The 20,750-nt window shown below is 37.8% G+C and overlaps 1 protein-coding gene across 1 annotated transcript in view; it reads left to right on the top strand.

The window, feature by feature from the left end:
• Positions 1 to 4,902: 4,902 nt before the first annotated feature.
• Positions 4,903 to 20,750, top strand: part of LOC122815014 (extracellular calcium-sensing receptor-like) — a 249,541-nt gene continuing 233,693 nt past the window's right edge. Inside the window, exon 1 of the mRNA XM_044087265.1 lies at positions 4,903 to 5,223. Coding sequence (XP_043943200.1) covers positions 4,903 to 5,223 — 321 coding nt within the window. The remainder of the gene's footprint in view (positions 5,224 to 20,750) is intronic.

Genomic DNA, 20,750 nt, shown 5'->3' with positions numbered 1-20,750 from the left:
AAGTTGAACCCTTTAGTTATCAATTCTACTAAGCTTAAGGGAAGGACTTCAGAGGTAAAAATAAACACATTAAAGTCACATTTAGAGCTTTGCAAAATAGTTAAATGTCCAGAAACATCTCCATTGGTTACCTCCTGCGCCAATTGTTTTTTCTGCGCTGTGAATATTGGCCACGATTGGTATTCGGTTTGAAAGGGGCTGGTTTGTTGTAGTTTTTTTGAAAACCCCTATTGTTCTCATTGTGGCCCATTTGCTGGTTTTTATTAGATATCCTCTCACTACGGCGAGGCTCAACATTGAACCCAGCGTTTGAGTCATTATTGTTGAATTCTTCTTCGTGCGTGATGTCATCCAAAGGAGACAATTCACCACTGTTTGTTGCCATAGCACCCAAAACTACTGATACGTTGTTACCTACATCTCCAAATTTAGCTGGTGGATCGGTGTAGGCTCGATTTTGCTCATATGCAAGTATATCACGACTCATTTTACGTTTTTTAGTTTCAGAAATTTTAATTAAAAGAGAGTCAATACTTGCAAAAATGATTTTATAGTCATATTGATACCGTCCAAAATCACTGTCAGTAGTAATAGTGTTATCCAAAGCGTCTAACTGATGTTTCATGTCATCCATTTGCTTGTTATATTGAGCAATTAATATACCTAAAAAATCCAACCCTTGTTTGTTGAAAAATTGAATTAATTGTAAATGAAACTCTGAGTTCTTGACTACGCCTGATGGGTATTTATATTGGCGTAGCCCTTTAGGGACTATATTTAACCTGATGCATTCCTGAAAATATAACACCTCAATTTGTAGTTTTTTATATTTCAAAAGCATGTCATCAAATTGTTTTAGCCTTTGAACAATATTGCTGGAATCTTCCCGGTGTTGATTAACTTGAGGCAGCACACCAGCATCTATGGAAAAAATATTGTTTGGCGTATTCATAAAATCGGCTAAATTAGGCAAAGACCTAGAGTTTCCTGCTGGAGAACCATCCCATCCTGGTTAGATGAATTGTTTCTATTTGAAACCAAGGAAATATTAAAGTTGTTGTCAAGTGGTTGTGTAGTAACCCCGGGTACATCCCTTGGTATAGCCAGAGCTGGAACAGATGTACCAGGACCAGGTAAACCCGAACAAGGAATATTAAAAGTAACTCCAGGTTTGGGTCGAACAACGGCCATTGCGTCTCCATCCTGGTCAGACATTCTCCTCGCCAGGTCGTCGACTCATTGAGTTAATTGCTGAATGAGTGCTGTCAAATTGCCAATAGGGTCAGCTTCCCAGTTGGAAGCTCCTGGGCTGTTTGGACTCGAGTTAAACATGGATTGAGACTGCGGATTACTCCTACTTTCAGCCATGAAAAAACAAAAAAACCACAAACAGGATAACGAAAAAGGGGAAAAAAACGCTGCCAAAAATCCATGAATATTACGTGTGATTTAAAAATTTTCACACGTAAGTTGAACTTGAATGTTATGTTTGGCAATTCAAGCTATGTGGTATCTGATGAGTGTGTAGCAAGTATTTTTAATCCTCCGTTAAATAACAATTTAGCATTATTTGAGAAATTAACTGAAATGTCTTTTTGGTCTCTCATTTCTGATGAGTATTTTTACAATAAATGTAAACAGCATGACAATATTTCCAAAGATGACAGGGAGTTTATTGAATTTGTTAAGACACACAATGTTCGGGTCATGCAACCCGATAAGGGTGGTGGTGTCATTTTTATGCATGATGCAGATTATGATTGTAGGATGTTCAAGATGCTTTCATCTTTGAACTATGACAAGGTTTCTATAAATGAACTCAGTCAAGCTTACCAACGCATTAAAGATTTTTTGAGTGATTTATTTATTGAAGGGAGTATTTCCTTAGAAACATATCATTACTTGTCAATGCCCGCTCCCCTAATTCCTGTTATTTTTGGAATACCTAAACTTCATAAAGACATGAACAATCCCCCTCTTAAGCCTATTATTGATGGACGTAATTCCATCACATATGCCTGTGCCAAGTGGGTGGATGGCAAATTAAAGGAAGTATTGACAACAGAAACTCAGATTTGCCATGATTCATGGCATGTGTTACATCATTTGAATACTATTCCTTTTGATGAAAATTATGGGGTTTTGACTGTGGATATTAAGGACTTATATACAGTCATTCCATAGCAATTAGGCTTAGAATGGGTAAGAGACTTTTTACTTATGAAACAAGTCCCAGGATTGGATATTGATGTGATTATCGCCTTGTTAGATATTGTTTTAAGCAACAGATACTTTATATTTAAAAAGCAATTGTTTCTCCAGAAATCAGGTATTGCCATGAGCTCCCACTGTGGGGGGAGCTTTGCTAATTCTGTAATGGCATTTTGGGAACATACTTTTTTATTTTCCCATCCTTTGTTTAATAATTTGGTAGTATGGTATACAAGGTACCAAAATGACATTTTTATTATTATGAAAGGGACACAAGTGGACGCTGAGAGATTAGTTGACACTATGGGTTCCTTTACGTCATGAGCATGGTACCAATTTCCTTGATATTAACATATACAAAGACGTGACCTATGACAGATTTAGAGCCACAATTTATAGGAAACCCTTTTACAGTAATTCTTTTTTACATTTTACCAGCAATCATCCATTTTTTCAAAAAAGAGGGGTAATCAAAGACCAGTTGGTTAGAGCATCCAGAATGTATTCGCTTGATGATGATTTTCAACAAGAATGTAACATGTTGGGTTGGATGTTCTCTAATCGTGGTTATCCACCATCTTTGATTCATGCACTGACTACGGAAGTTTCAAATAAAACAGTGGAGGGTTCCCTTGGTCCTATTTTAACGAAGGGTTACCCTTCCGCTAACTCGATCTGGTTACCTAGCATTGTTCAAACGACAATGCCAGTAACGGATTTAGTTGGTAAATCAAATTATATTACCAGTTTTATTACACAATTTAATGATATGGCATTTCCACTCAGGGAAATTTTGAATAATAGCTGGGATGTAATTTTACAAGATTCGAGCCTTAAGAAAGTGCTTGGTTTGAAACCAGTTGTGGTTTTTAAAAAAGGTGTCTCTCTAAAGACATTATTTGAACTACCTCATGGTCACCATAAACAAAGGAAAGGGATGTTTAAATGTGGTAGGTGTAAGTATTGTCAATACATTCAGATGGGTTCCTGCTTTTATATTAAAGGTTGTAGGTATTATATCCCCGATAAATATAATTGTGAATCCCAAGGCGTTGTATACGTGGCTTCATGTCAGTCCTGCCCAGCATTTTACCTGGGCAAGATGGAACGACAGTTTAAACAGCGTATATATGAGCATATTTATGCAATTTCCAAAGGCCTGGCTACTAATGCCTTGGCAAGGCACATTATTGAATTTAACTCTCATAGATTTCATTTTACTGTAGTACAACAAGTTACCCAAAATCCAAGAGGTGGTCCTTGGCAATTAAAACTCGAGGAACAAGAACTAATATGGCAATTAAAAACAAATGCTTATGTTTATCCTGGGATTAATGATGCTTCCTCTATTAAATGTTTACTTAGGTTGAAAGCCTTGAAACGTTAATTGATTTTTAAATTTTAAAATATTATAGTTTTAACGTATTTGTATTTGGTTAATAGTGCTGTGGTTATTAATTTAAACCAGTAGGGTGTATTGAGTTTTTAAAACTTTTTCAAAACTTTTTAAAAACTTTTTAAAAAAATGTTTAATGTTTATTATACTAAGTAGCTAATTAGCTAATTAATTAATTGATTGGTTCTATTATATATTCTGGTTGTTGGCTGTATGTTTTTGTCTGAAGAAGTGCATCTACAATAGATGCACGAAAGCGCTTACAATAAACTAAACTTGGTTGATATTCGTGGATTTTTGGTAGCGTTTTTTTCCCCTTTTTCATATGTTGATCTTTCACTCACCATTAGACTTTTAAAATCTTTGCCACATTCCATGCTTCAGCCCCCTTCCCATCTCACTCTCGTATCATGTTTTCTTTTAGCCACCTTTAAATAAGCTTACTAAAGCCAAATTCTTCCTTCTGTGCTACCAAGTCCCTATAATCTTTGCCTTCCCTTTTTCCTCTGAGTTCTCCTTCTGTCCTCTTTGATATCTCAACCCCAAAATCTCTCGCACATGCTTGAATGACATATGTTGCCCTTTTTCCCTGTTTCTACATATGTCGTGCATATTGTAAGCTTTGTAGGCTTTCAACACTCCTAAATGCTTGCTTTTTTATCTGACTAAAAACATCCCCATTCTAGTCCTCCTTGATTGTCTCACATTCACCCCATCTTTCATATTCTTCCTTATTATTGCTTCTGTTGCTATCTCTATCTCTCAGAAAATATTTTTGCCACCCCTTTTGTTGTTATCCTCTCAAACCTTCCATCTAACCTTACCATTTTGCAAACTTCTTAGAATTTGACCAGTATTCAGAAGTAATGTGTTATTGGCATTATTGTTCTGAATAAAGTTTAAGAAAAATGATACTACTACAGCTGTAACAGCTGCAAATGAAGCTGGTGCCACGATGTATGCATGACAAATGGATTTTTCATATAAAGATACACATTTTTCCTACTACTTTCCTTATTGCCTAGAATTGTTTATACAGTCCATGCCATGTAGCATCATAGTGTATACAATTACAGTTTAAACACTTTTTCCTCTCTTTACTGTACTTTCCCCACAAAACTTCTCTTTTTAAATATTCAGTTAAGCAAAATTAATGGAGCTCTCCAAAAGTAAATATTTTAGTCAAAATAACATAATTACTTAAACCACCTTCTTCTCATATATACAGATTATTTATTTTAGCTGACAATATCAATTGCATTTTTTCTACTTGTGCTATGAAGGGGTTACTAAGTATGTTTTATTCATGTATTTATGTTAACAGGCTCCGGTTTGCTTTATACCAGAGTGTACATGCTATGGTATTTGCAGTTGATGAAATCAACAAAACTCCTCACTTTCTGCCAAATGCAACCATTGGATTTGGAATTTATGATTCCTGCGGGTTAGCTACAAGAGCTATTCAAGGCACAATGCAGATACTCACAGGCTTAAAACTACAGATCCCAAATTATCGTTGTGAGAAAAAGAAGCCAATTGCTGCCATAGTAGGAGATGCTGCATCTAGGAATTCTGTTCCTGTAGCCCAGTTACTTGGAATTCATGGACTGCCACAGGTAAGTATTAAAAAGAATCACTGTAATTAGTTGGTGTTGCTCCACTAAAACAGTTAGTTCTGATCATTGTTGTTATACTACTAGAAACAAATAGAAGAATGATTCTGGGGACATTAAATAGACCATTTGAAACAAGAATTAATATCAAAACAGATAAATACATGACACCCATGAAATTCATTTTATAAATTTTGTAGGGTTGTCCTTTAATGTATATTTATTTATTATTTAATAGCTAAGTAAGAAGACTGGACTGTTTTCCCTTTTCAGCCATGAAGTTAACCTTCTGTTGACTGGTTTTTGAACTGTTAAGCTGTATAAGCAAACATTTAAGTAGCTACAAGAAAAGTTATGGATTCCTCCACAAGTCCTTATATAGGCAACAGTTTTACTTGTCAACGTTTACCTCATTTCATTTTTTATAAACTCAGTATTCTGTAATTTCTTATCTTCCTTAAATTCCTTGTATTTTTGGTTGGTTGAGGTATTGTAATGGTATGCACATGGTACCACATTTACTTCTTTGTCTTTCTCACCTCTGTACTCTTCCTACTTTATGAGTGCACCCTCAGTCAGAATTCTCTGTCATGTTACTATTATCCCCGCTTTCTATTATGTCCTGAATCCCACTGCTGGGATACAAGACGTCCTTGCAATGTTTCAGGGTACACAAAGTACTGATCAATCAAAGCAAAGTTTAGAACTAGGAACATTCTTGCTATTTTTGTATATTGAAAAACAGAACTGAACTGCCATCTGTGTCAGTTAAATTATCTGTTTTATGATCTATACTTATTCATCTAGAAATAGTTTAATGGACCAGTTCATTGTATAGAAGCAGCCCAAGGCACAGATACACAGCATCTGACTGTGCTGCTTTTTATCTGAGATTGGCTAGTGACCCAGAAAATGAAGTGCCACACAAGGTAGAAAATGTATAGAGTAAATTCATACCAACTAGGACACCCCCTGGAGGAGCCTTGAGGACAAGGTTTCCTTCAACTATGTGCACTACTTCACTAACTAGCAACTGCAGGACTAGATGTGTAGATGGAATATTCGTAGGAGTATAGTGTGATGTGTACAGTGGCATAGCATATTAGCCTACCTGGATATGGTCATTTCCCCCATGCAAGTTCTGGCTACCTAGGTGTTAAAATAACTTTCCTGGCTGCAATATGGCACCTCAAGCCTTTGCTAAAAAAAGGGCCCTTGCTTAACTGGATTTTCCCAGTCAAAGGATGCAAATAAATAAATAAATCCTTTTTATTTGACATGTAATGCAAAAAAGTAACAAGCAGTGCCCATTAAGAAATTCTTCCTTGAAAATGGAGGCGCCTCCTGCAAATTGGCAATACAAAGATTTTACAGCACAGGGTGAATTAATGAGATTATCAGGGAGGAAAACATAGATAAGTCATCGGTGCATTGGTGGAGGTAGACAGCAAAAAAGGTTGCATCACAGCACTAAACTTCATATAACCTCACTAAGAATATGTAAATAGGGCTCATAATACAAAGTGCAGCCACCTCATTACCTCACTAAGAATATGTAAATAGGGATCATAATGAGAAGTGCAGCCACCTCATTACCTCACTAAGAATATGTAAATAGGGATCATAATGGGAAGTGCAGCCACCTCATTACCTCACTAAGAATATGTAAATAGGGCTCATAATACAAAGTGCAGCCACCTCATTACCTCACTAAGAATATGTAAATATGGATCATAATGAGAAGTTCAGCCACCTCATTACCTCAGTAAGAATATGTAAATAGAGATCATAATGAGAAGTGCAGCCACCTCATTACCTCACTAAGAATATGTAAATAGGGATCATAATGAGAAGTGCAGCCACCTCATTACCTCACTAAGAATATGTAAATAGGGATCATAATGAGAAGTGCAGCCACCTCATTACCTCACTAAGAATATGTAAATAGGGATCATAATGAGAGTGCAGCCACCTCATTCTGGTGTTCAATCTCAAGTATGAATTCTGCCTCATTAGTTTAACAGTTGTTACATTTGCCTGTTTAAATTTGTAGCTTTCATAAAAAAGTTGATTTCCCTGCAAAAACCAATATATGCCAATAATTCATATTATTTTATACTTGAGGTAGAGTATCTTATTTTTTATTGTTGAATAAACATTACTGAAAGATGAAAATAGCCTGCCAGTCAGTCGAGTATGTTGTTGTAGCCTGGTGTCTTGTTGTTAGTTAGGATATTATACATTCATTTTAAAATGGAAGAAAATATAATTTGTTTGTTTGTGTCTTTCGGCTTTTCCCGGTTAGGGGTTGCCACAACTGAACTCCAGTCCGCTAATGATTGGCAGTAGATTTTCACGTGCTGGCTTGCCAGGCCTAACGCACAACCTTCAACGAAGGAATGCCCATTCACACATGTCGACACACAGAAGACGCTCTAACTGAGAATCGAACGGGCAACGTCTAACTGTGAGGCGACAATGCTACCACAGCACCACCACCCCAGACTGTTAGGAGCTCCCTCCCTCTTTTTTTTCCCCCTGTAGTTATCACCTTAATAATTTTAATTGCTTCAGTTATTAATTGTGAATTTATTGGCATGTCATAAGTTTTTGATATCAGTAGGGCACATTTAAAATTGACTAATATATGTCCACTATGGAAAGATGAGTCTAAGTACAACTAACCAGTTTCACTCCCAATTATTTATGTATTTGCTTGTTTACTCATTCATCCATTCATTCATTCATTCATTTATTCATTCATTCATTTTACATATTTGTAGCCTGAACACTTCTACTATATAAGATCAGAATATGATTGCCCAGAGACTACATTGAATATCATAATACGGCATTCTATGCTTATGTCACAGAGTGGAAAACGTTTTATTTTTCTACAGGGAAGGTAAGTTGCCAGGCACCAGCTTATACTCTAAGCTTATATATGCCAACTCCACAGTCACTCTCCAAAACAATGCATACTGGTCTACAGCCATCATTTTTTTGTGTAACATGCAAAGAATTAATTGCTGAATAACTGCTGCATAAGGAAACAAAACAGCTGAGGTGGACTTATAACCCGTTTTCAGTCATAAGTCCAGTTGCAGAAATGACCACAATTTACAATAAAATAATTTAATAAAACAATTATAAAAGCAGTGAAGTGCTTTCATCTTTGAAGGAAGAAAAATTTCTTCAGAGATGAAATAAATTAACAGTCACATGGCCAAATTATATATTTAATTGCTAGTGCTTAACTACTTTATAATTGTTTTTATTAGCTCTTGGTTTTAATTGTGGTTGGTTAATCTTGTTTTATTGGGCTCTGTTTATACCTTTGTTAGAGTTTAATTACAGAAACACAGAAGTGATCAATGCAGATTACATAAAACAGAATTAGACTAGCTTTATTAAGAACATATAGACATACATACACAAAATATACAGACAATTATTTATTTTCTTTTCCATAGCTCTATCACTCTCCATACATAAAAAAATACTCAGATTTATGATCACTGTACTGAGTTCATTCTATTACTTTTTCTGAACCTCTTCCTCTGATCTTACACTATATCCTGATTAAATTAGTGTTGCAGTCTTCATAACGGATGGGTTGTCATCTGCTGACATTTGGTCAGGGTACCAAAGCTTTACCTTCCGGCAGGGGCATATGTCCAGATGGTGATCTCTGCTCATTGGTGTAGGATCTCTGCTCATTGATGTACACGTGAGAGCCTCAGATTATCTTGCTGCCAGCCTAAGCATGTGTCATTGAACCTGATGGACTGCTCTTGTTTGGTCATTTGGTACCGTAACTTTTCTTGTCAGAGTAAGATAAGTGCCCCATTGGGGATCCTTCCTTTCAATACTTTTGACTGTGGATTAATTATTATTAGATGAGGGGTAAGTGTGAGTGTAATAGGCAAATTCCATACAAGTCTTGACAATAAAATGCCCTTTTTGTCTAGGCCCCAAACACAGCAAAAATCGTGTGCCATTTGTCAGTCATTTCCACCTAAAACTGTCCAGTCAAGGCTTTCTACTCTTAATACCTTCCTTGAGACACAGCAGTTAAAACTATTAGCACACTCATCCATGGCAGAATCCAAATATGTTGGCCTCCCACCAAGAAGAAACTTAAGAGGCCCAGAAAGAATTTGTCTTCCATCATATCTGAATTGTACATATCCGTTGAGGTGGTCAAACCTGTGGTACATCAGAATTTATCTCAAGAGCACACTACCATGACCCTGCTGGAAGACATTATGGCTCCTGTGTATGGCTCCTGGGGCCTTGTAGATGACTGAATCCTCTAAAGAACCATGCCTTATTATCTCAGAGGGCCCAGAAGGAGTCACTCAGATCCTAGTATGGGAAGAGGATCCAGGAACGCTTATCAAAATGCACCAGGGTTCCAAACTGCTGATGCTGGTACAGGCAGATGTTACCCCTAAAAAGAAGAAACAGAAACTTAAGCATATAACGTCCACTTCAGCAAAAAAGAATAAATAGATTTTCTGAGGCGTTATTTAGAGCCATTATGTCCCTGACCCCTCCATTGTTTATGCCCCAGCCTACACAGGCTACCCCACAAAAACAGATATTGGATTCTTCCTCAGAAGAGGAGAAGGAACCAGAGGATGATTTTGACCATTCTATGGACTATTCCTCACAACTCCATTCTCCAGAGCAGCTCTCCTCTCTTCTGATTCCCCCATAGAAGAGGCTTCCTTCAGAAAAACCTTGCAAAACATGATGAAGCACTTTGAATAGCAATCTAAACAGGTGTCAGAGGTCCAACAGAGATACTACAATCTTTTAACAATGGGCCTGCCTGCACATACTCCAGTCCACCTTGTTCTGGAGGCATACCTGGATTCCTTTCAAGCTAATGCTTCAACACTTGATTCTCAGTCTCCAGTGCCCAAAACCCTGGACAGGTTCTGTAAAATTCCTGATGAACTTAAGTACCTATAAAAAACTCCTGCTGTGAATCTCAAGGCAGTTTATTTAGCCTCAAACAAGCCTCCTTACTTGTTTCCTGGTACTAATGGACTTCCCACTAATAAGGACAGACAAGCAATGGATAAATGGGGTAAAACAAAGTGTACACTTTCTCCACTCTGGCTTTTAGAGCCATTAACTACCAAACTCAAATGACTTAATAGTTACTCTCTGTACTACAGTCCTTGAGTAAGGCTATCACAGAGCCCTAGACACCAGAATCAAAACGGCGTATGCAGACCCTAGTTGCCTGGGCTTCAAAAATAGCCAGGCACAGCATTAAGTGCACCTATTATGCAGTGGATGCCTCTCCGGCTCAGTCATCAGACAGTATGCCAGGCTGTGAGGTCAGCCTATTCTTGAAGATTTCAAGTCTAAATTTTAGACTCTCCTTAAGACAATATATATATTTTTTGTTCACAGGCTGTCAGTCATTTTAAAGCATTACAAAAACAAGGGAAAAAAATAAAAGAATGCCATAAGACCCTTCTCTCCACAATTCCTAGGTACCATAGGAACTATCCAGCAAAATCTACTTCCTTTGCTAGCAGAGACCTTCTCACAAAGGGAATCCCCTATAAAAATATTCTTGGATAAAACTCAGAGGGATATGACTTTGGAAAGGTTGAAGTTTGATAGTAGGCCCCTGTGACTATTTTCCTTTTCTCTTGCTCCTCATTCTCACTCTCTCCATGTCACTCTCAAGAAGACTTTTTTTCCCATTCTGGGAAACAGTGATGTCAGACAAATGGATCCTAAACATTATCAAAGAATGTTTCACTATGATATGGGAAAGCATTCTTTCTCTAAGGGGAATGCCCTGCCCCCTCTCAGCCAAATTCACATTCTGGACCGATCATTCAGGACTTACTAGCACAGGTAACCACAGAGGAGGTCCCGTTAACATTCTCGGGAAAAGGTTTTTATCCAAGAATATTTCTTCTTCCAAAGAAGGAAGGTCAATGAAGACCCATTCTGGGCCTCTATAAACTAAACACATTCATGAAGGTCTACTCTTTCAAAATTATTTCTTTACCATTCTTCTTCCTCAGGCTTTCATAGGATCCTTTGACCAAAAGGATGTCTACCTGCACATTCCCATCTGCCCTTCATGCAGAAAATTTCTCGTTTTTTTTTTTTTTTTTACTGGTTATCACATTTTCAGTTACTGCCTTGTCCTTTGGCCTTGCTACAGCTCCAAGGGTTTTCAAAAAGTGTTGCTTTTTGTTCCACTCAAGGCATACAAATTTTCCCTTACATGGACAACCTTCAAATCTAGCCTCTGTCCCAAAGACATCCTCCTCAAGCATCTTCATTACACTGAACATCTCCTGACTTTTTTGGGGTTCACCATCAGTTTCAAAAATCTCATTTAAAGCCCACCCAGAACTTGATCTTTCTCAGGTGCAAACTGGACACTTCCACTGAGCATGCCTTTATCCCTCAGGAGAAAGCTGCCACCCTGTTCAAGTACTTCAGAACACTCTCCATCAAGACTCATTGCACAGCGAGAGACATCCACAGGGCTCTGGGATTCATGGCTGTTGCAATCCATATGCTTCACTTCGCCAGACTACACATGAGAAAAATACAATGGTATCTGAAATCAGTGTGGTCCCAACACTCACGCATTCTAGATGCCCAGTGCCCTCATATCTCTTCTGCCCCACATCAAGAAGAAACTTCTTTGGTGGAACAACCAGGTAACTCTCAACCCGGGTCTGCTGTTCATTCCAGCCCCACACAATCAAGTCCTGTCCCCTGTTCACAGATCCCACAAACAGGGCATGGGGGGCCTGGATAGGAGCCCAAAAAGTTCAGAGGGAGTGGCCCAGCCATGTGGTAAAAGGCCATATCAACCTAAAAGAAATGAAGGTACTTTACAGGCCTGCAGACCATCTCACACCTCTGGAAGCCAGACATTCTGCTGGTGTACACAAACAACACCAGAATGATGTGGTACATAAATAAGCAGGAAGGCACAAGATCCTATCCCCTGTGCAGACTAGCACAGGAGGCATGGAACTTTGCTTTCCTCTTGAATATATATATATATATATATATATATATATATATATATATATATATATATATATATATATATCATCTATCATCTCAGGAGAATGTGGTGGCAGACTGTTTAAGCAGGGACATAGTGGATCCTGACAAATGCAATTTGAACAAGAAGGTATTCAAGGATATCTCGCTGCAGTGGGGTACACCATAGGTACATATTTTTGTTTCCCTAAAATATCAACATATTTCTCTTTTTTGCACCAGGAACTCATCTCCACTAGCCTGGAAAACAAATGCTTTCTCCTTCAAGTGAACAGAGAAGTTCTTCTAAGCAAACACTCCTCTGCTTCTGAGACTACTGCTCAAGGTCCAGAAAGACTCTGCAAACATCTGCTTCTTGCCCTCTTCTGACCAAAACAGTACTGGCTTCCTCATCTGTTTTACCTGACAAAGGGAATTTTTTCGAGAGTCCCTATACAACCAGATATCATCACTCAATGGAAAGAGCATAATTTTCATCCTAATCTGACCTCCCTCAGTTGCACTCTCTGGATGATAGAATTTTAATCCCTAAAAACATTTTTCTCTGAAGAAGTGATTTTGGTTCTACAAGAAGCCAGGCAACCCAATACCAGGAAATGATACACAGGCAAGTGAAATAGATTCTCTGCTTGGTGTCATAATTACAGACTGCAACTCCTTTTGTTAGACATTCGCTCTATACTTCAATACCTCTTTCAGCTACTACATTCTGGATTGGACTATTCATCTATTAAAGCCCATTTATCTGCTATCAATGCATGCTTAACTTGGGAACACCCTCTCATGTCCAGAACAGATGTTAAACTTTTTCTGAGAAGAGTTATGCACCTTAAACCTCCAAAGAAGCCTATCTCTCCACCATCAGACCTAAATTTTGTGTTGGAAAACTTATTTTGCATCTTTTTGAGCCAGCAGCTTCTGCCATCCTAAATTGTGCACATGCAAAACTGCCCTATTTCTGGCCCCTACCTTCTGTGCATAGAGTTTATGAACTTCGTGTACACATGGCCACTCCCCCTTTTCTTATCTTCCATAAAGATTGGGTAAGCCTTAGCACCACACCTTCCTTCATGCCTAATCTAGTCAATGGGTTGACTCTTAACCAGGCCAACTTGCCAACTTTCTTCCCCAATCCTCAAAACATGAGGGAACAAATCTTACACTCTTTTGGCAATTAAGGTTTTATCTGGATATAACTAAGGATATCAGGAAAATAGATTAGCTGTCTGTCTCGAGGTTGGGAAAAAACAGTTTGTAAACAAACTATTGCATCCTGGATTTCAATGGCTATGTCCTTCTGCTATTCACACCATGAAAAAACTTTCCCCTCCTACCCAAAAGCACATTCACTCGGGATGTGGTTTCATCTGGTGCCTTCTAGAAGGGGATAGATACCAGATCCATTTTGAAAACTTCAGCATGGTCTTCTATCCACATGTTTACTAAATACTATAAGTTAGATGCCTGCTCTAGGTCCAGGGTGGCTTTTACAAGGACCATTCTGTCTAGTCTCCTGGATCTGACTACCTCACTTTAGCCTTCCATCCTTCTTCTCATTACAGCTCTGGTATTCACCCATCTGTTATGAATACTGCAGCAGTAATTTCAGTCAGGACACAGTACAGATGTGTTAAAACTTACCATAACTAACAGTAGATGCTTCCTCCACTCATATTGACACTTAAATCTTCATAACCCATTTCCTAAAATGTTTTCTCTGTTTACATATCTGGCATTGGAGTCATCAAACTTCTGAGTTATACTGAATAACTCCATATTGTCAAAGGTGTTATTAGCTTTGAGAAAATGTAGGTTACATAGGTCTGCATTTCTTGAGACTCTGTAGACAAGGCAGTTATTCCCTCTCAGGACTTCATAGGAAATGGAAAAGAGGGAAAGCAGTTAAAGGTGGTCTGGAAGGGTCAAGCAGGACGTGCTTTTGATTTTTTTAATAGATTGCTGCAGTTTCCCAAGCTGGGTCATGTATCTGGGTAAGAAAATACCAAAAGGGGCACTATACTTAATTATTGGCCTGATAAGGGAGGAGTAGTGGTGAATGATGAGATCCTTTAGTGTAGAAGATATGTCCATGGTGATTAGCCTGGCTATATAAAAGGATTTCCTAACAGCTGTAGTCACACGGTGGTCAAAAGAAAGTTCATTGTCAATAAAAGTGCCTAAGTTCTTAATGGCTGAGGTAACGTTTAGAGGGGAGTCCCTTATTTGAAAGGAGCAGGGGTGTCTGGCTTTGTCTAAGGACACATGCTGTTTACTTGGCATTTAATTTGAGGCCAATGTCTAACTATTACTTGGTAATGTTTGGCAAGCCCTACTGGATTTTCCAGAGGTCAGCAGAAGAATTTATAATGGCTCCTATCTTGCAATCTCCAGAAAATTTTGCTAGCCTCAGGCCCTTGTTGTCAGCCTTAATGCCAGACAAATATGTACCAAAGATGACAGGTCCTAGGACCAAATCCTGGGAATACCTCTGGTAACTACTCTTTTAGATGGGTCTATATAATGTGATTGAAAAATCTCTTCTTCAAACACATAATAATCAACACATATACAGCAAAAGCTGTAAACCGTGAATGGCCACGTCCTCAAATTTTTTTCCTCGGGGAAAAAATTCAGTTGGCTGTTATTGGGAATGGCCTTTTTCTTCAATGTAGAGCGATCTCTGTGTTGGTATATTCAGTTAGGGAGGGTGTGGGGGGTGAAGCCCACCACTTAATTAGTGTTTTAAAGTTTGTTTTTTATTTTACGGCCACGTGTATTTTTTCCCGAGGAAAAAATTCGAGGAGGTGGCCATTTGCGATTTACAGTGTTCACTGTATATGTGCCGATTATTATGTGCTCGAAGAAGAGATTCTTCAATCATATAATATAGACCCCTTTTAGATGAAACCATGCCTACAACACTAATAGACTGGGTTATGTCAGTGAGCCAGTTTGCTATCTAGTAGGTGGCATAGGGGTTATTATTAAATGTATTATCTTAACTATAACTTCACAATGTGGATTGGTATCAAAGGCCTTGGCTGAGTCTAGGTATACCATGTAAAATAATTTGTCTGAGTTTAATGCCTCTGTCACCTGTTCAAAAAGCCCATCAAGTTTATGGGTAAGAATTTTTAGCACATAGTTAATTTGTAAAAGTTATCTCTTTACAGTAAGAGCAGACTAGATTATATTCCACTTTTAAAACCTACATTCCTAATACTCAGAATACTGAGTTATCCTTGCCTGCACCTAGCCATATATTTTCAAACATTTACCTTCCTGCAGATTGATACATTAAATAGTTCATGGGTCTAAGATTAACTTATATTAGAAGACTCATGCCACTGTTTTACTGCCCTGTCTCAACCCATGACTTTCTTTCAGCTGATTTTCTTGTTGCTCCTATTAAAGTCATTTGTGCCTCTAGTGTTATAACAAGATGTCTTGATTATATCTATATGCAAAAATGTAACTGTTATATAAGCTTTCTGCAACAAGATTTAATCTTTCTTGTCTGTTCTGTACCAAAAACATAGTAACTATCTTAGTCTAATAATGCACTATAGATCACTTAAATCAGTTATTCTTGTCTAGAATCTACTCTGCACTCTTTCTAGCCACACTGCCATTTAAAATCTTGGTGTCCAAATAACATTGCCAAATTATTCAAAAAGACTAATTTAAATAGAAATGAAAGTGGTGGAAAACCCTTTGTCGTTATGCAACAATGTGCATACCATTCCGAATTCTTTATAAGATTTCATTTTTTGTTTTCTGAATGGACTAAAACTTGTCAGCTTATTGTTCATTAATACACCTAGATCCTTCACGTTTACCAAGCAGTTACTTTGGTCATATGATATTTAGCACTGTTGTTTCTGACACCTACCAGTGGCGGCTGGTGACTTCAAATCAAAGGGGGGCTGCAGGAGACAGGTGAATGGTAGGGTCAATGGGAAGGGGTGTGGTCGACTAGAAAGAGGAGGAGCTATGCTCAAAACCACAAAAACTGTAACTTTAATTAAATACGCTGCCCTGCATGCCAAACCGTCATTATGAGAGTCCAATCAAGGCACAATGAAGTGTAGAAGAAAAATAATATTTCAATGCATTGGCTGCATGACAGCTTACTTAATATCTATATGGAAACAAAAAGGTTGTGAGGCATGAAAAATGAAATTACTTTTGTGACAGTCAAAGTCAAGTATAAGAAAAACAAGCAGCACTCAACTCAAGCCACTTCTCTTTGGACTCCAGTTCTAATTAGAATTTATATTCAGCTTTATAAAAGTACCAAGTAACATGCTGAAAGTAGCAATCTCTGTGATACCCCCACTTGTAAAAATGCTTCTTATCCAAAAAAGACCTGCTGCCTGACAACTATCTACTTGTTTCATGGGGAAACCATGATGAAAGTAAAAAATGAAAAGCAAACAAGAAACAAGCTCAAGATACATTGCTTAAAGGATTACTGTACAGGTAATGGACCACACATTCTAGATTGGCATCTGTTTGGTTTACAGGTAAACCCTGCAAAGATGACCGCAAGTCTCCAACTAATATAATGAGCTTCTTAAAATAATGTAATCCTGTACTTTATTACAAATTCTGTCATATGCATTTCAATACTCAAGGCTTATACATTATCTAGTTTTAAGTATTATCTGCATGCCAACAACAGAAAGGCTTTCAGTGTTGGCAATTCTTTAACAGTGTGCTTATTAAAGCTTAATTGCATCTTACAATCTCAGACAAGCTTACCTGATGGTCATTAAAGCATTGCTACTTAAACACAGAGCAACAGGCACTTTCTGAGTAATAATAAGCATAAATCAACAGTAAAAAAATAAGACCGAAACCAGAACATTCTGCAAAATCAAGGATAGAATAAAAGTAGCACTTGTGTCTACCTTGGATGGGGGGGGGGGTACTCTGCACATTTACACTGCATAACTGCTCCTTGCCTTGGTTGGACACATCCAGACTCACTACATGGAGGAGTGGGGTGCAACAAGTATGTCACAATTTGAAATGTCTCTGGCTGACTGTGATGGGCCTGACATATTTGTCATACCTCTCAACCTCAGAACAAGAAATATGGACAGAGTCATACATAGAAGTGGGACAAAGGCTCAAAAATAAGGACAATTTTTAAATATTGCTCTTATAAACTTAGAAAGACAATAGTAGGTCTTGCATTACTATGAATTTTCTGAAAGGTATGAAATCTGAAACTCAAATGTCTGTCATTATTTTCTAACTTCAGTCTTTAATGATTTGCCACTAATTTGCCAAAAAACATGATTTTATGAAAAATGGACCAAAAATGTGATGCAAAAATATAAAATAGCCACACAATACAGCTGGAAACCTGTCAAAGAAGGGACAGTTTTTTTTAATATTAGTAAGGCTAACCTGAGCAGCTGACAAAATAAAATAATCTGCATGCATTTCTGAAATAAAAGTAATCTATAACTCTGATTATTACAGTTATTTCTTAATTGTAAGTCCTCCACGTTTTCTTCCAAAATTGCCATTTTGCGGTGGGATTATTAGGGGAAGAACAACATTTTGAACCAAAATCGGGGACAGTTGAGAGGTTTGGATATGCCTAATTCTATAAAGCAATTTATTTGCATGTGCCTGTCAACCTGTTAATGCAGGAAATCTGGACAAGGCCAAATATACTGGGGGAACATATAAACAGTACTATAAATTGTTGTATAAACTGAGACAATTGATAGAATAACAGGTCTTGCTTTAGCATGCATTTTTCTGAAGGTTATGAAGTCTGAAACCCAGTGTCTGTCATTATTTAGTGACTTAATTCCTAAATTATTTGCCATAAAGCCACACATTTTATGAGGAACAAACCAAAAATAAGAAGAAAAAATCTATTCATTCTGTGAAAATCTGGACAGTTGAGAGGTATAGTTCAGCCGGGGCTGTCTTTGAGTTTGCCTCCCTTCCCCCCTTCACAAAATCATGGTCGAATGGAGCCTCTTCCCTGCAGCAATTCCAATGAACCATTACTTGACTATTTCACCCCATTTACCATAAACACTAATGTGCATACTGCTTTACTTCTACGATGATTTGGACTCCATTTGAAAGTTTTATTTTGCATTTTACAGCACAGACACTAAGACATCTGCTAAACAAAGCAATGCAGTCTCACAATGAAAACAGACTTAGCATTAAAACTTCTCTGCCCTTGAAACTCACATTCATTGAAACAGCATTGAAACCCACATTCAAAGAAAATACATTTTGCCAGTGGCAGATAAAGATTAACTTTTGGCTGTTTTCAAATCATAGGCCCCTTGCACACGAAACATACACGTGGTCTTTGATACACATTCCTGATTGTATTAAATTATATTCCTTGCACAATATAGCACAGTTGTTAGAGGGCATTTTAAATTTGTTTTGAACATTTTTCCAGTAAACAATGAAACAACATGCATGCACCAATAATGACAAAACTGCCCAATTCAGAACATACCTATCATAAAAGTCTACTCAAACTTCTACAGTCCACCAGTATCAGTAAATATGCACAATCTCTGAAGAAGTAAAAGTCATCTAAATAATTCCCCATTAAAGAAATCTGTAACTAATGAAGAGGTTGCTGCTAGCAAACAACGTTATATTTCATTGTTTCATCTACGAATAAAGTGCCTGTTGCCCTTGAGAAATAAATTGCCTAAGTTGCATTAAAAAATGATAAGCTAGTAATATTGCATTAGGGAATGAATGGCAAACTGATAACAGGTTCATAGTTACTAGGTATCTTCACCAAAAAAGACTGCAGCATCCACCCCCTTTACAATAGAGTATAGTATCAGCAATGCATCTACCTACTCTGGGAGTAGAACCCACAGCCTTCTGCACCAAAAGCAAGTACACTACCTATTGTGCTATTAACAATGCAAGCAGACTTGGCATAAGCAGCACTAAATTTTTGTTCCCCTTGTAAAATCTACTTGACACTCAGTTGCATCTCTGAACTTTGCAGCACAAGAAATCTGGAGGCAGAAGACCAAAAAACAGGGACACATTTTAAACATTGCTTGTATAATGTTGGAAAGTTGTTAGAATAAAATGCTGTGTTGCCACCATACATTTCACTGCCAAGTATTGAACCCAGGACCCTGTGCAAAACAGTCATAGGAACGTACCACTATGCCAAATCATCTGTTTTATGAAAGAAAGGAAGACTGAAACTTAAATGGCTACCATTTAGTGAATTCAGTTCTCACCATAGCTGTCAACATCTTAGCACAAAACAACTGAACAAAGCCAATAATGGGGGAATACAGCCCCCAAACATATTCAGTGAGTTCAGTTATCACCATAGCTCTCAACCTTGACACAAAAAACCTGGACGAAGCCAATAATGGGGGAATACAGTCTAACAATAGGGACAAATATCCATTAAGGACACCAGAGCAAGCCCACACAAACAAACACAGGGAGGACATGCAGACTCCACACAGAAGGCACCACAGCCAAGAATCAAACCAGACAACCTGTAGCTGTCAGGCAATAATACTACCATTGCACTACTGGCTGTGTTAAGTAACAAAACTACAGAAACCACAGACTTTATGAGGACAGAACAAACAAATATGAGGCAAAAATCTGCAAATGTTTTACAAATGGTGGTGGGTAGGGAATTCAAGCTCTTGCCACATGGGCCTAAGGTACAGGGTTCAAGCCTTATTCTCTATCCACCACCACCATGTAATACACAGTTTATATGGCTGTCATACTGTAGGCACCAACTGGCTTTTAACAACTTTTCACACCTGTTTTAGCTCACGCAATCCAACAGTGGAAAATGTTTAAAAACATATTGTGATTTACTAGTCACTTAGGCCAACACTACTTTATCCCAAATGTGTGTGGTGATCTTATATGCAGGATTTCATTTGTAATTGTGTTGGGTAATTAATCTTCCAGGCTGCATGTGACTGACCTAAAGCAAAGCTAACAGTGAAGAAACTACTGGTTTTGTTATTTTTAAACATCTTCAGAGTCAGTTCCTCTCCTTGTTCATGGAAGTATGAACTCTTTCATGAGCTAAATTTTTACTTTATGTGACAACTGAGAAATGCTGCCTGCTGTGGACATAAAACACGGGAAATTATTTCCAGTTAAACTGTGCAGGAGTGCCAGCTTATTATCACACTACAGTGCTTTTTAGCTACAAGAAGAATCTCTATGAAGTTCATGACTTCCCTTCCATCTGTGCTTATTGTAAATAGTTTTGTATCACTTATTTGTGCATCGTAGGCATTGCAGTTTGTTTTATATTATAGACTTTGCTTTGTAGTAACTGTTTGTGGATGATGTCATATAGCTGATGCTGATGACATGGTGTGCACTTCAAAGTCAGATTTCACTGCATCAATCACATCAGAGAGCAGAGGAGAGTTGATTGCTAGTGCAAATAAGTT

Source organism: Protopterus annectens, chromosome 11.part0 (genome assembly GCF_019279795.1).
Source record: "Protopterus annectens isolate FY-2018-M chromosome 11.part0, PAN1.0, whole genome shotgun sequence".
Classification (NCBI taxonomy): domain Eukaryota; kingdom Metazoa; phylum Chordata; order Ceratodontiformes; family Protopteridae; genus Protopterus; species Protopterus annectens.
Note: the sequence above shows the minus strand (reverse complement) of the source record. Positions and strands in the feature narration are given on the sequence as shown.